The sequence below is a fragment of the Jatropha curcas genome, chromosome 10 (assembly GCF_041381405.1).
Source record: "Jatropha curcas cultivar XTBG-Jc1 chromosome 10, XTBG_Jcur_1.0, whole genome shotgun sequence".
Lineage (NCBI taxonomy): Eukaryota > Viridiplantae > Streptophyta > Magnoliopsida > Malpighiales > Euphorbiaceae > Jatropha > Jatropha curcas.
In genome coordinates, this window is record NC_143160.1 from 15,569,899 (window position 1) to 15,589,304 (window position 19,406).

At 40.2% G+C, this 19,406-nt stretch overlaps 1 protein-coding gene across 1 annotated transcript; it reads right to left on the reverse strand.

Annotated features, from left to right (window-relative positions):
• Positions 1-17,082: 17,082 nt before the first annotated feature.
• On the reverse strand, positions 17,083-18,241 carry LOC149493178 (uncharacterized). Its single transcript, XM_089715433.1, has 2 exons — positions 18,161-18,241; positions 17,083-18,054 (listed from the first exon to the last, which is right to left on the reverse strand). The coding sequence occupies exons 1-2, from the start codon at positions 18,239-18,241 to the stop codon at positions 17,083-17,085; spliced, it is 1,053 nt and encodes a 350-aa protein (XP_089571559.1).
• Between the last annotated feature and the right edge of the window lie 1,165 nt (positions 18,242-19,406).

Consider the following 19,406-nt stretch of genomic DNA (forward strand, 5'->3'; position numbering starts at 1 on the left):
ATTTGAAATTCGTTTTTTATGCAATGGAGAAAAAGATTCTCAATTCGTGCAAATAAATCAACAAATTTAAATGATTTAAAGTAAATTTCAATTAGGTCCAAATTCTACTTATTAAGCATTCTTAAAGAAAGAATACTTAATCTTTGTTAGGGTATCCTGCAAAACAAAGCATAGTAAAATAATACCCTGAAGAAGGGCAGGTTAGTTGATGCAGCAATTGTAGTCCACTTTATGCAAAATGATTACATAATTCCCCAGCAGAGTCATCAAACTGTGAACCCCTCCCTCGGAAATATAGGCATATAAATGCATATGACTAAGGGCAAAATGCACGTGAATGTATGAGTCGCCACCTTGTTTAATTATTTTAGGGTAAACTAGGAAAAAACCCTAAGTTGACTCCAATTTTAATTAACCTAATTATTAGATTAATTATCCCAATGTTTAAGGCACAATCTACGAACCCGAGGTGGATCCCGAGACTATGTCATGCTGATTAACTAACCAATGAATGAATGCATTGCAAGGTTAATGATGTAATTGGACCAATGAAAATGTTTAAGTGATTTCGACTTGCCGCTTGGGTTTAAATCCCAAACGTGCCTACGTACTTCCGTTTAAATGGAAGATCAAAGTTGACGTAGTTCGATAGACCTTTTTAAAAGGGCTTTGAATGGGTATGCTTAATGCATGAGTGTGTGTATGATTTGTGCATTTTGTTTAGGCATTTTGCCAAAGAATTGATTGATTTGATTAGGCGTTTGTTGCCAAAAGTGTTGATTTAAGGCTTTTAGCCAAAAAGATTGATTTAGACAATTTGTTGCCAAAAGTTGATGTGATTTAGGCGACTATCGCCAAAATTGATTATTTGAAGGCTTTTAGCCAAAATGGGTTGACTTAGGCAATTTATTTGCCAAAAAGTGTTGATTGGGCGATTGTCGCCAAAATTGAGTGATTTAAGGCTTTTAGCCAAAAGATTGATTAATTCAAGGCATTTTGCCAAAGCTTAGATTTAAGTGATTTGTCGTTAAAAATGGTTAATTTACTTATAGGCAATTTGTTTGCCAAAAGTGATTAATTGAATTGCAATATAGGCAATTTATTGCTAAAAAACGTGTTTAATTAAGGCCATTTAGCCATAATTATTGATTAATTGGACTTAAGCCGGACTGTTCGAAATAAAGGCGATTATACCATAGTCATTAATTGGCTAGATACTTTAGCCAATATTGTCGGATTTAGGCTTTAACACCACGATTATTAGTTAACCGGGCATTTAAGCTTAATCATATTTAATTAGGGCAGTTTATTTGCCAAACTGATGACGTGAATGCATTTATGCAACAGTTTAATTCAGAATTGGAGTAGAAGAAGAATATGTATGAAGTGCTGAAATTAAATGGGCAGAGCTTCGTTATTACCTGAGTTAATCGGCGGCCGCTTCTTAGCTTCAGCTTGAAAACTTCAGATTAAGCTCCTCGTTTGGGGAATATTATTTAGAATTAATTTAATTTAAGTGGCCAAATATCACGACAGCAGAGTAATAAAAGCCTACACTAAATGCAGAAAAGCAGTAAAAGAACCGCAAGGAGCATAGGGGAGAAGAGAGCGTCCGTCAACACAGACTGAGTGAGTAAAAAAGTCGCACCGGGGCTGTATTTATAGGAAAAACTGGGCTGGAGGGCGACCGTTGCCGCCGCAGAGGGCGGCAGCCGCCGCCGTGGAGGGCGGTCGCCACCGCCGTGGCCGGCGGACTTGCTAGTCTTTTGTTCCAAAGGCTTTTTCGGGAGTTCTGTACCTCCAAAAAATATTCCGGGACCAGTTCTGCGATCCTCGTAATTTTTCGGACGTTTCAAGTACCATATTGGCATACTTTCGGTGAACTTTCCGAATGGCCTCTGATCCGGCCGGACTATTTACAGTCCGAAAAAGCAAGCTTTTTGAGCCTCAAAATTTGAGTATTCACACCCAGCCAAGTCAGTGTCTCTACGAGAACAAGAGGAAACTACGTGCATCACCTTATCATCAGCTTTACTATGGGTAATAGCTGAAGGCTACCATAGCCATCAATACCACTCAGTAATGAATATTGGCTCAGAATGCAAAAGCAAAATAGTGGAGCCTAGTGTGGACTAGTAAGGACGCGTGGTTTTTCCCAAAAGTGATTTGGAAAGAACCAAATTGGATGGGCTTAATTTATTTTATTTAGTAAAATGGTTTTCTTTTATTAAACCCGTTTAATCCTCAAAAAAAAAAAAAAAAAGATTCTCTTACTTTGGTAAGAGTTTTATTTTGGAGTCGCCGAGTCGCCTTTACATAAGAAAAATTCTTGAATTAGTCGATTCCAAGAATCGACTAATCTGGTTTTAAATCAGAGACTGCTTTTGGAGTTAGGTACGAAATGGGAAGGTGTTAGGCACCCATTTCGCCCGGTTAAACCGGCCTCCATATTGTTCAAAAATTCATAATAATTAATAATGAGATTAATTTTTAATTGAGATGTAAAATGATTTTAATATAATTTTTTAGAAAATTATGTCATTCAAAAAAATCATTGTAAGCATAATAAACATGAATCATAAAGCATACACAAAGGAGGGAGGAGAAAAGAAAACCATCCTAATAATACAATCTACCATCACCCCTCTAAATTTACTAAACCCAATTTAATATTAGAAACAAGCTTTAATGAGATCCATTAGGATCTCTTGTATTTTGCGATAATAATTAATTAAACACATCAAGAAATGAGGATCCCAACAAACAACATTTACACAAAGACTAACAATATTAATAGAGTAATAGAACATACATTCCCAACCGCTCAAACTCACGCATTCATTAAAATGAAAGTATGATGCATGTTAGGGGTACTCGATTATTAAATAAAGGGGTTAGCACAATACTAATTATAAATTAAGCGTTAAATTAGAGAATGTGAAATTAAATGACAAAAAGGTAAAATGCTTTTAATGTAAAGAAGGTAATCAAATGGCAAAAAATTAATGGTTAATCAAGGTTTAAGCTTATTATCTTGATGTTCATCCAAGAAGATGAACAAATCCATCAATCACAGCCCTCCACCTTGTTTTAATGTTTATTTGATCGATCTGTGACCAAATACACGACCCAAACCCTTTAGGATTGTAGCTAGGTCACTTAATCTCCGAATCAGGACATTTATTGAGTTTTTATACATTCAGAGCCTCTGAATCGAAGGGTCTTGCACCATAGGGAGCTATGGCATCTGTCACAAGGATGTGGCACACACCACACGTAGTGGCGCAGGGCCTTTCCCAGATTAGAAAGGCTTATGGCATGAATAGGGCAAAAACAAAGGAACTTGCACCCATGTGGCGCGAGCCACATGCTTGTGGCACACGCCAAACATAGTGGCTTGCGCCATTAGCTTAGGCCGCATGCCACAAAGGCACAAAAACCCTTTTGTTCTTGATCCTTGGTTTATCATAATTAAACCCAGAATAGATGTTTAAAAGGCCCAAAAGGAAAAGAAAAAGATGGAGAAAAAGTTTAAGGTTCTCATAAATTACCTCTTGGAGATTTGTTTGAAGATTGAATAGCAATGGATGAAGGAACCCAACTCCTTAGTTGTTGATCCAATTATCCGAGATTGAAGATTAAGAATGCGTTTTTGAGATTTCTAGTAGATGCTCAAGGGTTTTTGATTAAAGAATCAATAGATCACAATCTTAGAATAAAGAGAAACAATAGTTTCCTTTGATTTCTTAGATTGAGTTTTGAAATTTCAAGAGTTTCCTTAAGCTACCAAAAATCCTCCATTTTAGGGCTCAACCCCAATGTCTATTTATAGACATTTGAGGGTGGGGTGGCCCCATTTAGGGCTGACGTGCCAAAAATGGCACTGTTGGGCCCACAATAGGATCAGGTCCACTTTTACTAAAATGGACCGGGTGGCATGTAAAATGAGGCGGTGCACCGGGAAGTGTGCCAGGTGAGCCCAATGTGTTTCCCACGCCTAGTTTTGTCCCTAAATGCCCGATGACCCGAAAAAGTAAAAAATGGTTAAACATGTAGACAATTTCAGCAGCGGATGAATGGATATGACACTTTGGTCGACTCGTTTTCTAAAATGCTCCTTTCGGAGGTTGTCCTTTGGACGGTGAGAGGCAGAATGATGTGTGCCACTTGGGACGGCTTCCAGGGTGGATCACTGGGGATGGGTTCAACAAATGAATGGATACGACACTTTGATCGACCCGGTGCGCCACTTTGGCGACTTAATTCTAAAATGCTCCTTTCGAAGGTTGTCCTTTGGACGGTTTCTTTTTTGAAGGGCTTTGAAAACTTGCCTCGGGGGACTTACAGTACATTACGACATTTGTAAGGCGAATGAGTTGCATCATGGTGATTGTTAACGACCTCTACAACTGACTTGCGCTAGTTGGCGGCTTTGGTTTGAGAATGCTCCACTTTGGGGAGGTTGTCCTTTAGGCGGTGCCTTCTTTGAAGGGTTTTTATTGCGCCATTTGGGATGGCTTTGGGAGCGCCCCTTTGGACAGCTTTGGTTGCACCACTTAGGATGGCTTTGGGTGCGCCACTTGGGACGACTTTGGATTTGAGATGCTCCTCTTCAAAGGTACCTGCAAAACCATTTTGACAACACAGGGGAGAAAGGCTCTTTGGCCGGTTATGGTTAGAAATTTTGCGATTAAGCCCGAAAAAGCATGCTCCTGTGATGCGTAATTTTGCATAAAAGTGTGAATTTGCATAGAAATGCGTGATTTTGCTTGAATTCATGTGAATTAGCGTGTCCATGAACTTATATGGAGTTGTGTGTGTTTTGTGAATTTTTGTGAATTTATTGAAAATTGTGCTATGGCATGCAAAATGAGGAGGCTTACCTGTGGCCAACGGTGTGTTGCCCCTACTTAGGCGGCTAGTCGTTGACTGGTTGCCGGCTAAGTACGAAAGCTGGTCATGATTAATGAACCTTTAGGTCGAATCGGGTCTGAAGGCTTGAGTTGGGCCCATAAGCCCACTAACTCTTGTAAAAGGTGAAAGTGACATCACTTTATCAGTTTCAACCTTTCTTATTCCTTCTCTTATCAATTTTTCTCTCTTCTCTCTCTTCTGCTCTATTGCAATCAGAACTCATGGTTGCTGAAGATATTACGGACTGACTTCCTAGTGATGCAGTGATCGATCTTATGACTTGCCTTGTGAGCCATAGGATGAAGTTATGGGAATTCATTCCGGATGTAGGAGCTACGATCAGTTTGTGGCACGATTTGCCCAGTCACCTTTAGTGGGGCATAATGGAGGTATTCCAATACCTTTTCTTTATTTTTCCTACATTATTAAGGCTAGAAACATGCAAATATTAAGTTAGAAATCAAAAACTAGGAAGGATTTTACCTGATTGGACATTTTGGGCATATTGGGGCTGTGACGAGCTACTGTGGCGCACTGTAGCGTGTGCCATTTTGAATGGTGTTTGGCTGGACTACAGATTTGAGGTGTGCTCCATAGGGCTTGTGGCGTGCGCCACTTGAGTAGTGGCTTGCATCACTACTGTGTGGCTCGTGCCACATTGTTTGAGTTAGAACTTAATTTTGCGATTTTTGTCATTTTTCCTACTGTACTTGCATCGAAAACATAAAAGATGTGCTTTTGCCCTTTGTTAGCATACTCATAGCTATTTATTTTTTTTGCAGAAGGGCGCGAGGCATGGGAAATTCAGCGACAACACCTTTGCAGCTGGTGAATGGTTTGACCGGCTGCCTGAATGGATCCAGGAGCATGTTTGAGAGGCAAGCTTTGGCCATTTTGTGGATACTCTTCCTCGGGTGTAGTGGCAGACTCTACCGTCTAGCATGCTAGCGCTTATGGAGCGGTGGATGGATTGCTCACATACATTCCATCTGCCGTTTGGCGAGAAGATGATCACATTGATAGATATTGCTGCTATCACGGGATTACTGTTTGGAGGACGGTCAGTGGTCTTTGATGACCGGATGAGGACACTGAACCATCCAGGCCTGCGAGCGAGTCTCAGAGCTGCCATTAGCATGGAGCCCACTATTTTTGACCAGAGGGTCAAGTATGAGGGCATATATACTCATTATCAGGAGATGCCTCGGGAGCCAATAGCTGAAATGGATATAGACGTGGTAGCACGAGCCTACTTATTCTCTCTGCTGTCGACTACCTTATTCACGAACCATGGTAACAACACAAATTTGGCGCTGCTACCACCATTACAGGACCGAGATGCCATAGCCAGTTCAACGGGGGAGCTGCCACTCTGTCTTATCTATACTATGGCATGGACCCGTGTGTCCATGAAGACCATTTGAAAGTTGGCTACATGTGAGTTATTGAGGTACAAAATATCATTTTTTGGTTATTCTCTGCTTTCTGGTTTTATTCTTGCTTTTTCTCTTATTCACTGATTTCGAGGTTATTTATGATGCAGATCTGCCCCCATGCCTAGCTTTTTCGGCTTTGAGGGCGGTGTAAATACAAGAACTCTTCCTTGAGGCCGAGCATGGCACTATAGCATGAGGTATTCTTATAACACTTTAGACGTCGAGATGTTCCGGCAGCTTTTGAATGGCTCGAGCTAGGATCCAGTAAGTTGCTACCCCCTTTATTTATTACATTTTTCTTTCGCTTCATTTTTTTTTGTTTTCTTTCTTTTTTCTTTTTTCTTTCATTTTTCCATCGGTTTCTAATTTTTTACTTTTCTTTTTTTTGTCTTCTTTTTTTATATATTTTATTGATAGAGAGATATCCATAAGGTGATGCATCTAACTTTCCCGATTTTATTTTGGCAGCTGCCATATATCAGCACAGATGCCTCCTCCTTCTTGGACTGTTCTACTACCTCGGAGAGAGGGTATATGAGTGGGAACTTGGCCCAAATTAGAGGAGAGTTCCTCATGGCGTCCCATATTACATGCTGTCTACTAGGTCCATCCGGCTGGAGCAAGACATTGTAGCTGCTCGGAGAGGGACAACTACTACAAATCACCTGGCAGCCTTTGTGCTTGGCGCTTATGTCGTATTTGTGCGGACTCAGCTCCTTGTCCATATCCCTTCCCCGACTTAATTTGATCCTTTTACTGAGGTGGAGGAGTTCGATAGAGGCTAGGGCATTGCTCTGGTACATGTGAGTTTCTTCTCCTTTTATTCTGTTCTTCGCTTTGCCCTAGTGTCTTCCATTCATAAACTGTGCCTTTCTCTTGTAGTAGCAGTAGCAGCGTGGCAAGCATGTGAGGAGGGGTTCCAAGCCCAGAGCTCTTGCTATAGCTATTGTCGGTACGCCAGAGCACGGCCAAGTGCCTCGTTCTCTTTCATTCTGGACCTTACGGGTCAGACTGCCCAGGGCATACTGGAAACACATCTGGTGAGTTCATAACATATGTCACCACCTGGCTGCACCCATGTGAGTAACTTTTGCTCTTTATTCTGATATCTACCTTTTATTATTCTGCTCTCTTATTGTCTGCCCTTGCCCCTTTCTTATTTTACAGTCCATTGATGACTATAATGAGGTGCACTAGCTGTATGAAGCGGTGCGCCTCAAGTTGGCTGTGGCGGGGCTCTCAGATGAGCATGTATCTGTAAGTAAAAAATAATCACAAGAAAAATATGCAATGCGTATGCCATTTATGCATGAAATGCATTTGTTAATACTTATGAATGTATGCAGAGAGCTAGGATGGTGCCTCTTGCTGGCCGGGGTCGAGGGACACAGCACGACAGGCGTACTGGTCGTGGAGCTGGACACAGGCAGGTGATCATTAAAGAGGCTAAGGAGACCAGTAGTGATGATTTGAAGGAGACGACTTCCAACATGTCTTGAGTTGGTTGCCCTAGTCTTCTTCTTTTCCTCTTTCTTTTTTTTTCTTGTTTCCTTTTCCATCTTTTTTTTTTTTGTAGTCTGGAACCAGTTTGGGGAAATTCTTTTTAATGAATGATTATTTTCATATAATATCAAGGTCAAAAGCCAGTTTCTTTACATGTTCTTGAGTGATATTGGTGTATGCTTTATAGCTGTTATTTACATTGATTGTTGAATATGTGAATTGAAAAGCAACAGAACAAGATTCTCTTCAACTGACGGCTAATTAATGGCGTGCGCCACTAGTATTGCAGTGGCAGCTAGCTATCAATCTGTCCTTTTATTCTTTTGCTATAAAAGCCCGTAATACATTTACACATTGCAAAAGCTTTCTCTTCTCATTCCAGAAGAAATCTCCACTCAAAACTTTCCCAAAATCTTCATTTCTCCTTTGTTTTCCATGGATCGGTCCTTGGCACCTACTTTCGAAACATTGTTCCGTAGTTTTAGTTGTTAGGATTGGGATTTACTGACGCCATTCAAGCTCAACGGGCTAAGCTACTACTGAAACATTCGGGTTCAACTCGGGTTGCTCGCGTGGTTGATAAACCACTTTAATCCTTCGGACAACTTATTTGGCCACAATAACTTCTAGATTTGTCCGCTGTATGAAGAATTCAACATCATTTCTGGGAGAATACCAGTGGTGGAAGATGTTCTTGCGGTGATCCGGTTAGATATAGACCCTACTTCACTGATAATGCCTGTTTTTGGTTCTCGACCTATGAGATTCAATCATATGATTTTGGAGCTGATGCTGTGCCCCTGTGACCGCTTGTAGATCATGCATTGAGTATGGACTGCACTAGCCCGTACTAGTCTTCACTTGTATGCCTTTGTATTCTTAGTCAATACTTGCTACTCAGTGGCATCAACGGCTACGACAGCCTTAGACTGGTGCCCATAGTCGAGTAGATGGCTAGGCGTCGCACACCGTTTCCATTTATTCTGGCTGAAACATTTAGTTGGTTGGGAGAGCATGCTGGGACCCTAACTCGATACGTGCTCCAACGGGGAGTCCACTAATTCTGTAGGTAAATGCATTTTTCTTTTTCTTTTCTTTTCTTATACTTTTATTATTCTCTCTTTTTTCCTATGCTCTAACTTTTGCTTAAGACGCCCTTTGCAGATTTTTGACTTAACGAGCTTTTCCCTTTTTTTTTTTATTCTTCTTCTTTTCTTTATTCTTTTACTTTTTTTTTCTTTTTGTTTTTTTTTTTGAATGCATTTGTAGTTGTGGGCTTTTGAGAAGCTGTAGGTGATGGCTCCACCATCAGACTATTTGATGTTCAATTATAGACCACGAGTCTATGTTCGACGTCAGTGTCATTTGACTGGGGAGATTGTGGAAGACTGGACTGCTATTTTTCAGGTTCTTGCCTCCGCAGGAGTCAGATGGACTTGCCCCTGGTGGTACACAGAGTGAGTCGCAGTTTCTTCTTACATGCTCTATGTGCCCCCTGTGTGGCTTAACCATGGCAGTTGATTATCTCAACTGAATAGCTAGGCAGTACGATCATCATCAGGCTGTCCCTGATTACACGCGGTTGGAGGGTGGCCTTATTACCCAACAATTTCTGTCTCGCTTTATTTCCACTTTGCCTAGTCTGTGAATACTCAAATTTTGACCTTGCTACAGTGTTAATGCCGGACTGCAAACAGTCCGGCCGGATCGAAGGCCATTTTGGACATTTACTGGAAGTATGCCAATATGGTACTTAAAACGTCCGGGATGTCGCGAGGATCGCAGAACTGGTCTCGGAATAATTTTTGGAGGTCTAGAACTCCCGGAAAAGCCCCTGGAGTGAAATACGGGGGATCCCACCGGCCACGGCGGCGCCGGCCGCCGGACACGGCGGCAGCAGCCGCCCAGCCGGGCGGCAGCTCCCGCCGAGCCGCCTGGGCGGCAGTTGCCGCCCCTGCAGGCGGCACCTGCCGCCCAGCCTCCCAGGCGGCAGCTGCCGCCCAGCCAGGCGGCACCTGCCGCCCTGGACCCGAAAATGGCCTATAAATAGGCCATTTTCAGTCCAATTTCGACACCCTGGTCTGTGTTGACGGACGATCTTTCTCCCCCCGCGCTCTTTGCGATTCTTTTACCGTTTTTTGCATTTTATTTAATTTTTATTGCATTTTTATTGTGATATTTGGACACTAAAATTGAACAAAAAAATAATAAATTAATTTTTCCCAAGCAAGGAGCTTAAATCTGGAATTAAGAAGTGGTCGCCGATTAAATCAGGTACGTAAATGAAACTCTGCCTATTTAATTTTAGCACTTCATGCATGCTTCTCTTCTACTCTTAATAATTCTACAACTGCATAAATGCATTCACGTCATCATTTAGACAAATAAACTGTCTTAATTAAACACGATTAAGCTTAAATGTCCGGTTAATTAATAACCATGGTATTAAAGTTTAAATCCGACAATATTGGCTAAAAGAGCCTAGTTAATTAATAGCTACGGTTCAATTGCCTTATTTCGAATAATCCGGCTTAAGTCCAATTAATCAATAATTGTGGCTAAAAGCCTTAATCAATTACGTTTCGACAATAAATTGTGATTAAGCTCGAACACCCGATTAATTGATAATCGTGGCATTAAAGCCTAAATCGCACATTTTGGCAAACTAATTGCCTAAAACAACACCTTTTGGCCAAAGGCCTTAAAATCAACTATTTTGGCGACAATCGCGTAAAATCAATCTTTTGGCAAAATGCCTTAAAATCAACCATTTTCGGTTTAAAACCGTAAAATCAACCATTTTAGCGACAAATCGCGTAAAATCGACATGTTTTGGCAAAATGCCTTAAAATCAACCATTTTCGGTTTAAAACCGTAAAATCAACCATTTTAGCGACAAATCGCGTAAAATCGACATTTTTGGCAAAATGCCTTAAAATGAACCAATTTTCGGCCAAAGGCATAAAATCAACCATTTTAGCGACAAATCGCGTAAAATCGACATTTTTGGCAAAATGCCTTTAAAATCAACCATTTTCGGCTCAAAGCCGTAAAATCGACATTTTTGGCAAAATGCCTTAAAATGAACCAATTTTCGGCCAAAGGCCTTAAAATCAATCTTTTAAGCGACAAATCGTTTAAATGAACCATTTTGGCACAAATGCCTCAAAATCAACAATTTTGGCAACATGCCTAAAAATCAATCAATCTTTGGCAAAATGCCTAAACAAAATGCACAAAGCATACACACACTCATGCACAAAGCATACACAAACATGCACAAAGCATACACAAACATGCACAAAGCATACACACACTCATGCACAAAGCATACACAAACATGCACAAAGCATACACAAACATGCACAAAGCATACACACACTCATGCACAAAGCATACACAAACATGCACAAAGCATACACAAACATGCACAAAGCATACACAAACATGCACGGAGCATACACACACACTCATGCATTAAGCATACACCTTCAAAGCCCTTTTAAAAAGGCCTATCGAACTACGTTGACTTTGATCTTCCATTCAAACGGAAGTACGTAGGCACGTTCGGGATTTCACCCCGGGTGGCAAGTCGAAATCATCAAAATCACTCAAACATTTCATTAATCCATCATTCACCTTGCAAAACATTCATTCATCGGTTAGTTTATCAGCATGACATAGTCTCGGGATCCATCTCGGGTTTGCATACCATGCCTTACACATTGGGATAATTAATCTAGTAACTAGGTTAATTAAAATTGAAGTCATTCATGGTTTTTTCCTAGTTTACCCTAAAATAATTAAACAAGGTGGCGACTCACACACTCACGTGCATTTCTTTCTTTTGTCATATGCATCACATGCCTATGCATCCGGGGAAAGGGGTTCACATAGTCGCACAACTATACCCATTTCTGATGTGGCAGATACTTCTTCCTCATACTTATACCGCGCTTGGTTGCATGCTTATTCTGGAGTCGGTGTTGATTCGAAGTCAACTGATTCTGGGGTGTAGATGCTTCTATCCTGTTTCTATTGAAATGTACTAGACAATTATTGATAGTCAATTATTTGAATGCATGCACTTATTATGAATGAAATGTCTTTTTGCTTGAAAATGCTTGATATAGTTCTTGCTATTCTATTTCATTAAAGTAAATTCACAACATTTGCATACCAACATAAACTTGGCATAACATGCTTTAAAGTCAATAAGAACACAAAAGGTGAATTTATTAAATGGGCTTTGCCATAAACATTTCAAGCTATACATAAAATTTAATCAGCCTATCCAAATTGACAGGTTCGGTAAATTCATTGCCTTCCATATCTGATAGCATCACTGCAACCTTGGAAAACATTCTCTTGATAAAAAACGGGCCTTCCCAATTAGGCTTGAACTTTCCCTTAGGGTCATAAGTGTTTGGCCGCATCTGTTTCAGAACCAAATCCCCTACTCTTAATAGCTTCGAATGAACTCTTTTGTTGAAGTGCTTAGCTACCTTCTCTTATACAACTGATCCATGCATCGGGCATTAAGCTTCTTTCCATCCAGGAGTGCTAATTCTTGTTGGTGATTTTCTGCCCATTGACATTCTGGAATCTTGGATTGCATCATTATGTGCACGGACTGCACTTCTACCTCTGTTGGTAGTACAACTTCCATTCGATAGACTAAAGAGTAAGGGGTTTTGCCCTATTCGCAGATTTGGCTGTGGTCCGATAATCCCACAAAGCATATTGAAGCTTGCTTACCCAATCACAATGATTTTCTACCATTTTCTTCAATTTCTTGTTGATGTTTTTGTTCGCGGCTTCCACTGCCCCATTAGCTTATGGTCTATACGGTGAAGATTTATGGTGTCTAATTCCAAATTTCTCTAGCAACATTTTTACTTCTGCTTGGAACTGGACTTCATTATCTGTCACTATGTGATGGGGGATTCCATATCTATAGATCAGATTCTTTTCAATGAATTTGGCCATTTGCTTAGCGCTGATATTTTTGAATGATTTCACTTCAATCCGTCTTGAGAAATATTCCAGTGCAATCACTATAAATTTGTGTCCATTGGAAGTAGGTGGTGAAATCTTACTAATGATATCTATTCCCCAAGCTGCAAATGGCCATAGCGAAATAGAAGGATGTAATTTTGTAGGTGGAATATGATTTAGGTCTCCGTGAATTTGGCATTCGAAGCACGTTTTGACAAAAGAAATGCAATCCTTTTCTATTGTCGACCAGAAGAATCCCTGTCTGAGAATTTTCTTAGCAAGCGCTTTTCCATTTATGTGGGTGCCGCAAACCCCTGTATGGATATGTTCCATGATCCCTTCAGCTTCCTTCTTCGATACGCATCTTAACAGTACCCCATCGATCATTCTTTTATATAACTAGCCATCTAAAACTTTAAATTGTAATGCCAAATGTTGTATAGCTCTTCTGTCATCTTTAGTAGCTGAATCTAGGTATACCCTTTTAGTATCCACTGCAGGACTTCATGAAACCATGGCTGTTTGTCTTCTTTAATATCCATAATTCTTTTGCCTTCATATCATGGGATGCTACCCAAAGACATTATAAATGGTTTCTTAGACATAACCGAAATCTCATCCAAACCTGATGCTAAATCAGCCCAAGCATTCGGTACTCGATTGTTTACTCTGCTTGTGTATGAAAGTCACCCTTCTGAAGTTCTGAATAACAATGTGCAGTTAGTCAATTTAGGGTTTCAGCCTGTCTTCTTTAGCTTCCCTATTACCGTTAGCGTGCGCAATAGCCAGTTTTGAATCACCAATATCCTCAACCTCTTTTGCTTTAACTGCAAGCAGAGCTTCTAATCCAAATAAGTAGGTTTTATATTCTTCCATGTTATTCATAACTGCAAACTATAACCTCTTCAACATCGGGATAACTTCTCCATATAGAGATTCTAGCAAAACGCCTACTTCAGCTCCCTTACTATGAGTTGAACCATCAAAGTAGAGCCTCCATCCTTTCTTCTCTATTAAATTTAGATGTTCATCGAGAAAGTCAATCTCCTATTCTTCACTATCTACCACTGGATGTGCTACTAAGAAGTCTGCAATTGCTCGTCCTTTGACGGTTTTCTTTATAGCATATTCAATATCAAATTCTGACAGTAGAATTAGCCATCTTGCTAGTTTCCCCACTAGTGCTTGTGTCCCATATAAATATCTGACTAGATCCATTCTTGATACTGCTATCACCTTATCAGACTGAAAGTAGTGTCGAAGTTTTCTGGTAGCCCATACCATTGTTAAGCAAGTTCTTTCAATCACGTTATATTTCTGTTCATTTGGAAGAAGCTTTTTGCTTGAGTAATACACTGCTTTCTCAACACTGGCTTCATCAGATTGTCCTAACATGGCTCCACTTCCAGCGTTTTCCACTGTTAAGTATAGAATTAAGGATTTTCCTGGCTTTGGTGGGCACAAAACCGAGGGACTTGACAAATATTACTTGATTTTATCGAAAGCTGTTTGGCAGTGATCGTTCCACTTTACTAGCTCATCTTTCCTTAAAAGCTTAAAGATTGGATCACATACTATAGACAAGTTTGATATGAACCTGCTGATATGCTGAATCTTTCCTAGAAAGCTTCTCACTTGTTTTTTCGTCTTGGGCAACTCCATCTCTTAGATCACCTTGATCTTATCTGGATTGATCTCTATTCCTTTGGGTCCTACTATGAATCCTAGCACTTTCCCTGGAGTCAGCTCGAACACACACTTCTCAGATGCAGTCGTAGCATGTATTTAATTACTCTGTCCATGAACTTTTTCAAGGCTACTAGATGCTCTTTTGTTGTCTTCGTCATGACAATCATATCATCAATATAAACCTCTAAATCCTTGTGGTTGATGCCATGAAATAATGTAGTTACCATCCTTTGATAAGTAGCCCTGGCATTTTTTAAGCCAAATGAAATCACCCTGTAGCAAAAAGTACCAAGCTCTATCACAAATGCTGTCTTGACCTTATCTAATAATGCCATGAGAATCTAGTTATACCCTGTAAACCCATCCATAATGGAATAGTATCCCATCATCATTGCACTATCAATCAGAATATCAATATGAGGGAGAGGAAAATCATCCTTCGGTGATGCTTTGTTCAGATCTCTGTAGTCCACACACATTCTGACCGTTCCATCTTTCTTAGGAACTGGGACTATGTTCGCCAACCATTCTGGATAGTGAAACACTTCTAGAAATCTCATGTCTATCTACTTGGTCACTTCCTCTTTAATCTTCTTGGCCCATTCTGGTCTCAACCTACTTCTCTTTTGTTTCACTGGCTTGGCTCCAAGATACAGAGGAATTGTGTACTCAACTATAGATCTGTCTAACTGGCATGTCCTCATAACTCCATGCAGAGGCTTCCCTTTTGTCCGTGAGTAGATTTTGAAATTTTGTGTTTAACTCTGGTGTTAGATTTGGCCCAATTAATAAAATTCATGGATTATATTTTGTGCCAATATTAAATTCATCCATGCATGATGAGTTGATGTCAAACATTCGCATATGCTTATCTACTCGATGAATGGAACCATTAGGAAAGACATCAAACAAGCAAAGTTAAAGTTCATTTCATTAAATAACATGGACAGTTCATTATAATCAGATTCATCTCTAACAGAAATAAACACATCAGTAGGGGCTTCAGCTTCCCCAAAGCTTTCCGCGATACAGGCCCTTATTGCTTTCAGAATTTGCTCAGCAAGGTCCTCTTCTTCTTTGCTGGTGCTTGCTTTCTTTTAATTATCTTCCTCTTCCTTGACCTAGGCAGCTTGTCCCTATTCTTGTCTTCTTTCTTCTTCTCTTCCTCCTTAGCTACTTGTGGCCCTTCAACCCCCTCTTTCTCGGGTTCTCTCACTTCTTCTTTTTGCTCTTCCTCTGATTCATATTTTGGTTCCTTGGGCTCAACCGCCAAGATGTCAATCACATCCGTAAAAATTTCAAGACTGGGATGTGTCTTTCCCTTATTCTCAAAAGGCTCTATTAGCAGATATATAGAGGAATACTCACTCGAACGGACGAATCGTCCATCCATGTCTAACCAGCCATATGCATTCTGCGATGGGCTCCCAATTTTGTACCCCAGGCCCATGCAGTTTCTCTAAGTATGGATCTCAGGTAGCTTTGTAATGCCTTTTGCTGATTCTTTTCTAGCCCTTTCCCCTCTTCGTAGTTCATTCTCTTCATGATGCTGGAGGCAGTAGGCCATATGTCAGTGCTCAAAACAGCAATATGAAAATTGGTCCGTAGGAGGATTACTTGGTTGTCCATATTAAGCGTAGCTACACTCCTTTCACTGGTCGCAGGAATGGTGATGACTTCGCCATTGAAAGGAAACTTGATCTTTTGGTGTAGCGTTGATGGAACTCCTTGGTACTATGGGCGCCCTAAGAGTATGGCAAAAGTTAGGGGATGTCAATTACAATGAAATCAGTCTCCTTTTCTATTGGCCCCACCTTAACCACAATTTTGAAAATACCCTTAACCTGCCTCATGGAGTCATCATACGCTCTAATCATAACATCTGAGGGTTCCAAATCAGACAGTTCCATCTTTAACTTGGAAAGCAACTTCAAAGGACACAAATTCAGGGCTAACCTGTCATCTATCATCACATTTCCAGTAACTCTCTCACTAACCTTAGCCTTAATAAACAATGCCTTGGTGTGATTCCTTCCTTCAGGAGGAAGTTCGTCATTAGAAAAAGTGATAGTGAGGGGATTATATTGGACTAACCCCACAAAATCAACTAGAGAAATAGATGATGAAACAGGAATCTCCACCATTGCTTTTAGCAAAGCTTCTCAGTGTTGTTTTGACGATACTAGCAAGTCCCACATGCTTACATTTGCATTAGTTCTCTTCATTTGTTTAATCAAAGCGTCATCTTCAGTATCAGTTTTTGGGACACCCGATGAGGTTGCCTTTTCATTTTCATCCTAAGGCTTGATCATATCTGGCTGATAGATCCGACCACTTTGAGTCAAGTGGCTTACGGTTCTTACTTCTTCCTCTTCCTCACTACTTCATATGTCCAGAGTAATGAGATGTACAATTACCTTATCATCGCTTCCTACCCAAACCTCCTCGGTCTGGTCTAACCATTCTTCATCACTGTCCCAAACATTCAGCACCATAACATAAATCTATTCCAACAACATCTCTCTCTCTCTCTTTCCTCCTTTTATTCTTCAAATTCGGCCAGCATCTCCTCCGAAGTCTTGCTAGACTCGACCGTGTTGAGATTCTTAAGTGGCGGCATGTTTCTGAAATTAGGGGGTGGATTAGTCCTCGTGCTAGGCCAAGACTTTTCAGGATTAGTCACTTTACCATCACCTATTAGATTTTGGATCTCATGCCTTGAACGTAAGCAATTATCAGTGTTGTGGCCCTTACTTCGATAGAAGTGACAATAAGCATTTTGATCAAAATTCTTTGGCAGAATTGTCGGAGGAGGTCTCCTTGCAAGCAATTGTAACAGACTCGCTGATTTAACTTTCTCAAAGACTCTAGAGAGAGGGGTGCCAAAATTAGAAAATCTTCTAATTGGCACGTTGGTAGCTCTCAAATCTAGAGTGGCAGCTGTGGTGTTCTTGTTGGTGCTTGGGGTATTGGCTAATAAATTTGACCCTTGGAATCCAAATCTACTAAAATTTTCGGCACGGTTTCCATACTTCTTATCCTCTCTAATCTTCTCTTTGATGTCAGTCCCCACCTTATACACTTCAGAAAACTCAGTCAGTGGCATATAATACAGCTTTTCACGGAAGGTTGGCGGAGTTCCCTTTATAAAGATCTTGATATGCTCCTTGGTGTCTGGATGGTTCCTTATTTGGATGACCTTGGCTCTCCACCTAGCCATATAGTCTGTAAAGGCCTCATCTTGTTTTTGCACAATCGCTTCTAAATCTCTCAAATCAACGCTCATTGGGAGGTTATAGGTGTATTCTTTGAGGAAAACCGTGGTAAGCTCATTCCAATCTCTTCTCACTTTTTTGTCGAGATTGTAATACCAAGTTTGGGCAGATCCTGTTAAGGACATTGGGAAGATCTTCAAAATTTTCATTGACGACAGACCCGCCAATTTCATAATCGACTGATATTGCATGAGGTGCACCTTCGGGTCACCATTTCCATCATACTTGGCCACTTTCGACTTCAATACATCATTAGGTAGCTTCCTTCAATTCCAACTCTTCATTATCATCATCATCATCATCTATGTCCATGTATTAGTCTATTCCCTTGGATTTCATGAATACATGCAGCTTCTTGAGCTTTTTATCAAACTTGTCAAACTTTTTCGATACCATTGGCTTTGGCTCGAATTTCCTCGTCGGCATTTTCTTTGATAAAAATTCATTGTCTTGTCAAGTGTCACCAATATGCTCCTTTCTTTCACACTCAGCTTTGGGCTCTTTGTCTTCGATAACCACCTGCTCTTTACCCTTATTGGTTTGTAGGAGCTGTTCAAGGCCAGCTGCAATAATTTTCTCAATCTTCTCAATTTTAGAAACGGGAATGCTTGGCTCAGCCATTCTATCAGCAGAAGTTGAAGCTAGAACTAGCAAATCTTTTTGAATTGGAGAGTGCTCAATCTCAAAGCGAAAGCTCGAAGAACTGGTAGGTGCAGAATTAGGCAAATCAAAGGGGGTCAAAGGTTCTTCAACTCTAACTAGGCGATTGTCCACTCTTAACAAACTGGCTTCTTATGGAGCTCTATCTTTGCGAGGCGCAATCTTGACTGTAAAAATAGATGTTAGCAAACACGACATAATGCATGTATGCATGGATGCATGAAAATAAAATGACATACAACAATGTGATCATACAATCACAACATCATGAGATGCAACTAATGCAATATTCCATAATGGCTTTATCACAACAGCTCAAATCCAAAATCGGAGAAGGGCTTTTGAGTACTATTAGGAGCAAAACGTGCCCTATTTTGTATCCAAATACTTATAATGATTTTATGCTTATTCTTTTTTTTATCCCTTTCTTTTTGCCTCAAGCGTGACAATACTTGAGTAGGGTCCTTTATTTGAGATTTTTTCTTTCTTTTTTTATTTATTCTTTTTTTTTGCATAAATAATATTCGGCTCAAAAATCGACTCTTATTCATTATTTTCCCAAAAGTCGAATTTTTACATTAATTATTCTTTTGAGGCCCTTACTAAATATTTACAATTCTTAAACCTTAAAGCCTAAGAGGTTTGATATGGCTTTGCATCCTCTAGAGTCAAGTGTCCAATTTCCACAAGACGATTGGTGATATTGCGCATGAGCGTGAATCGCACCTCCACACCTTAGAAGAGAGTCATGGCTTCGAGTTGCGCTTGCTTTATTTCAAGCAAGAGTTGATGAGCCTCTTCTAAATGGTCTTCCTTCGTTGGAGTTAGAATCGGAGGAGCTTCCCTCTTAGGCATTTAGGCTTTAACCTTGTAGTCATCATTGGAAAGAGCTCTTTTGGCTCGTTTTGCTTCCAACACCTCTCTTAAGTCT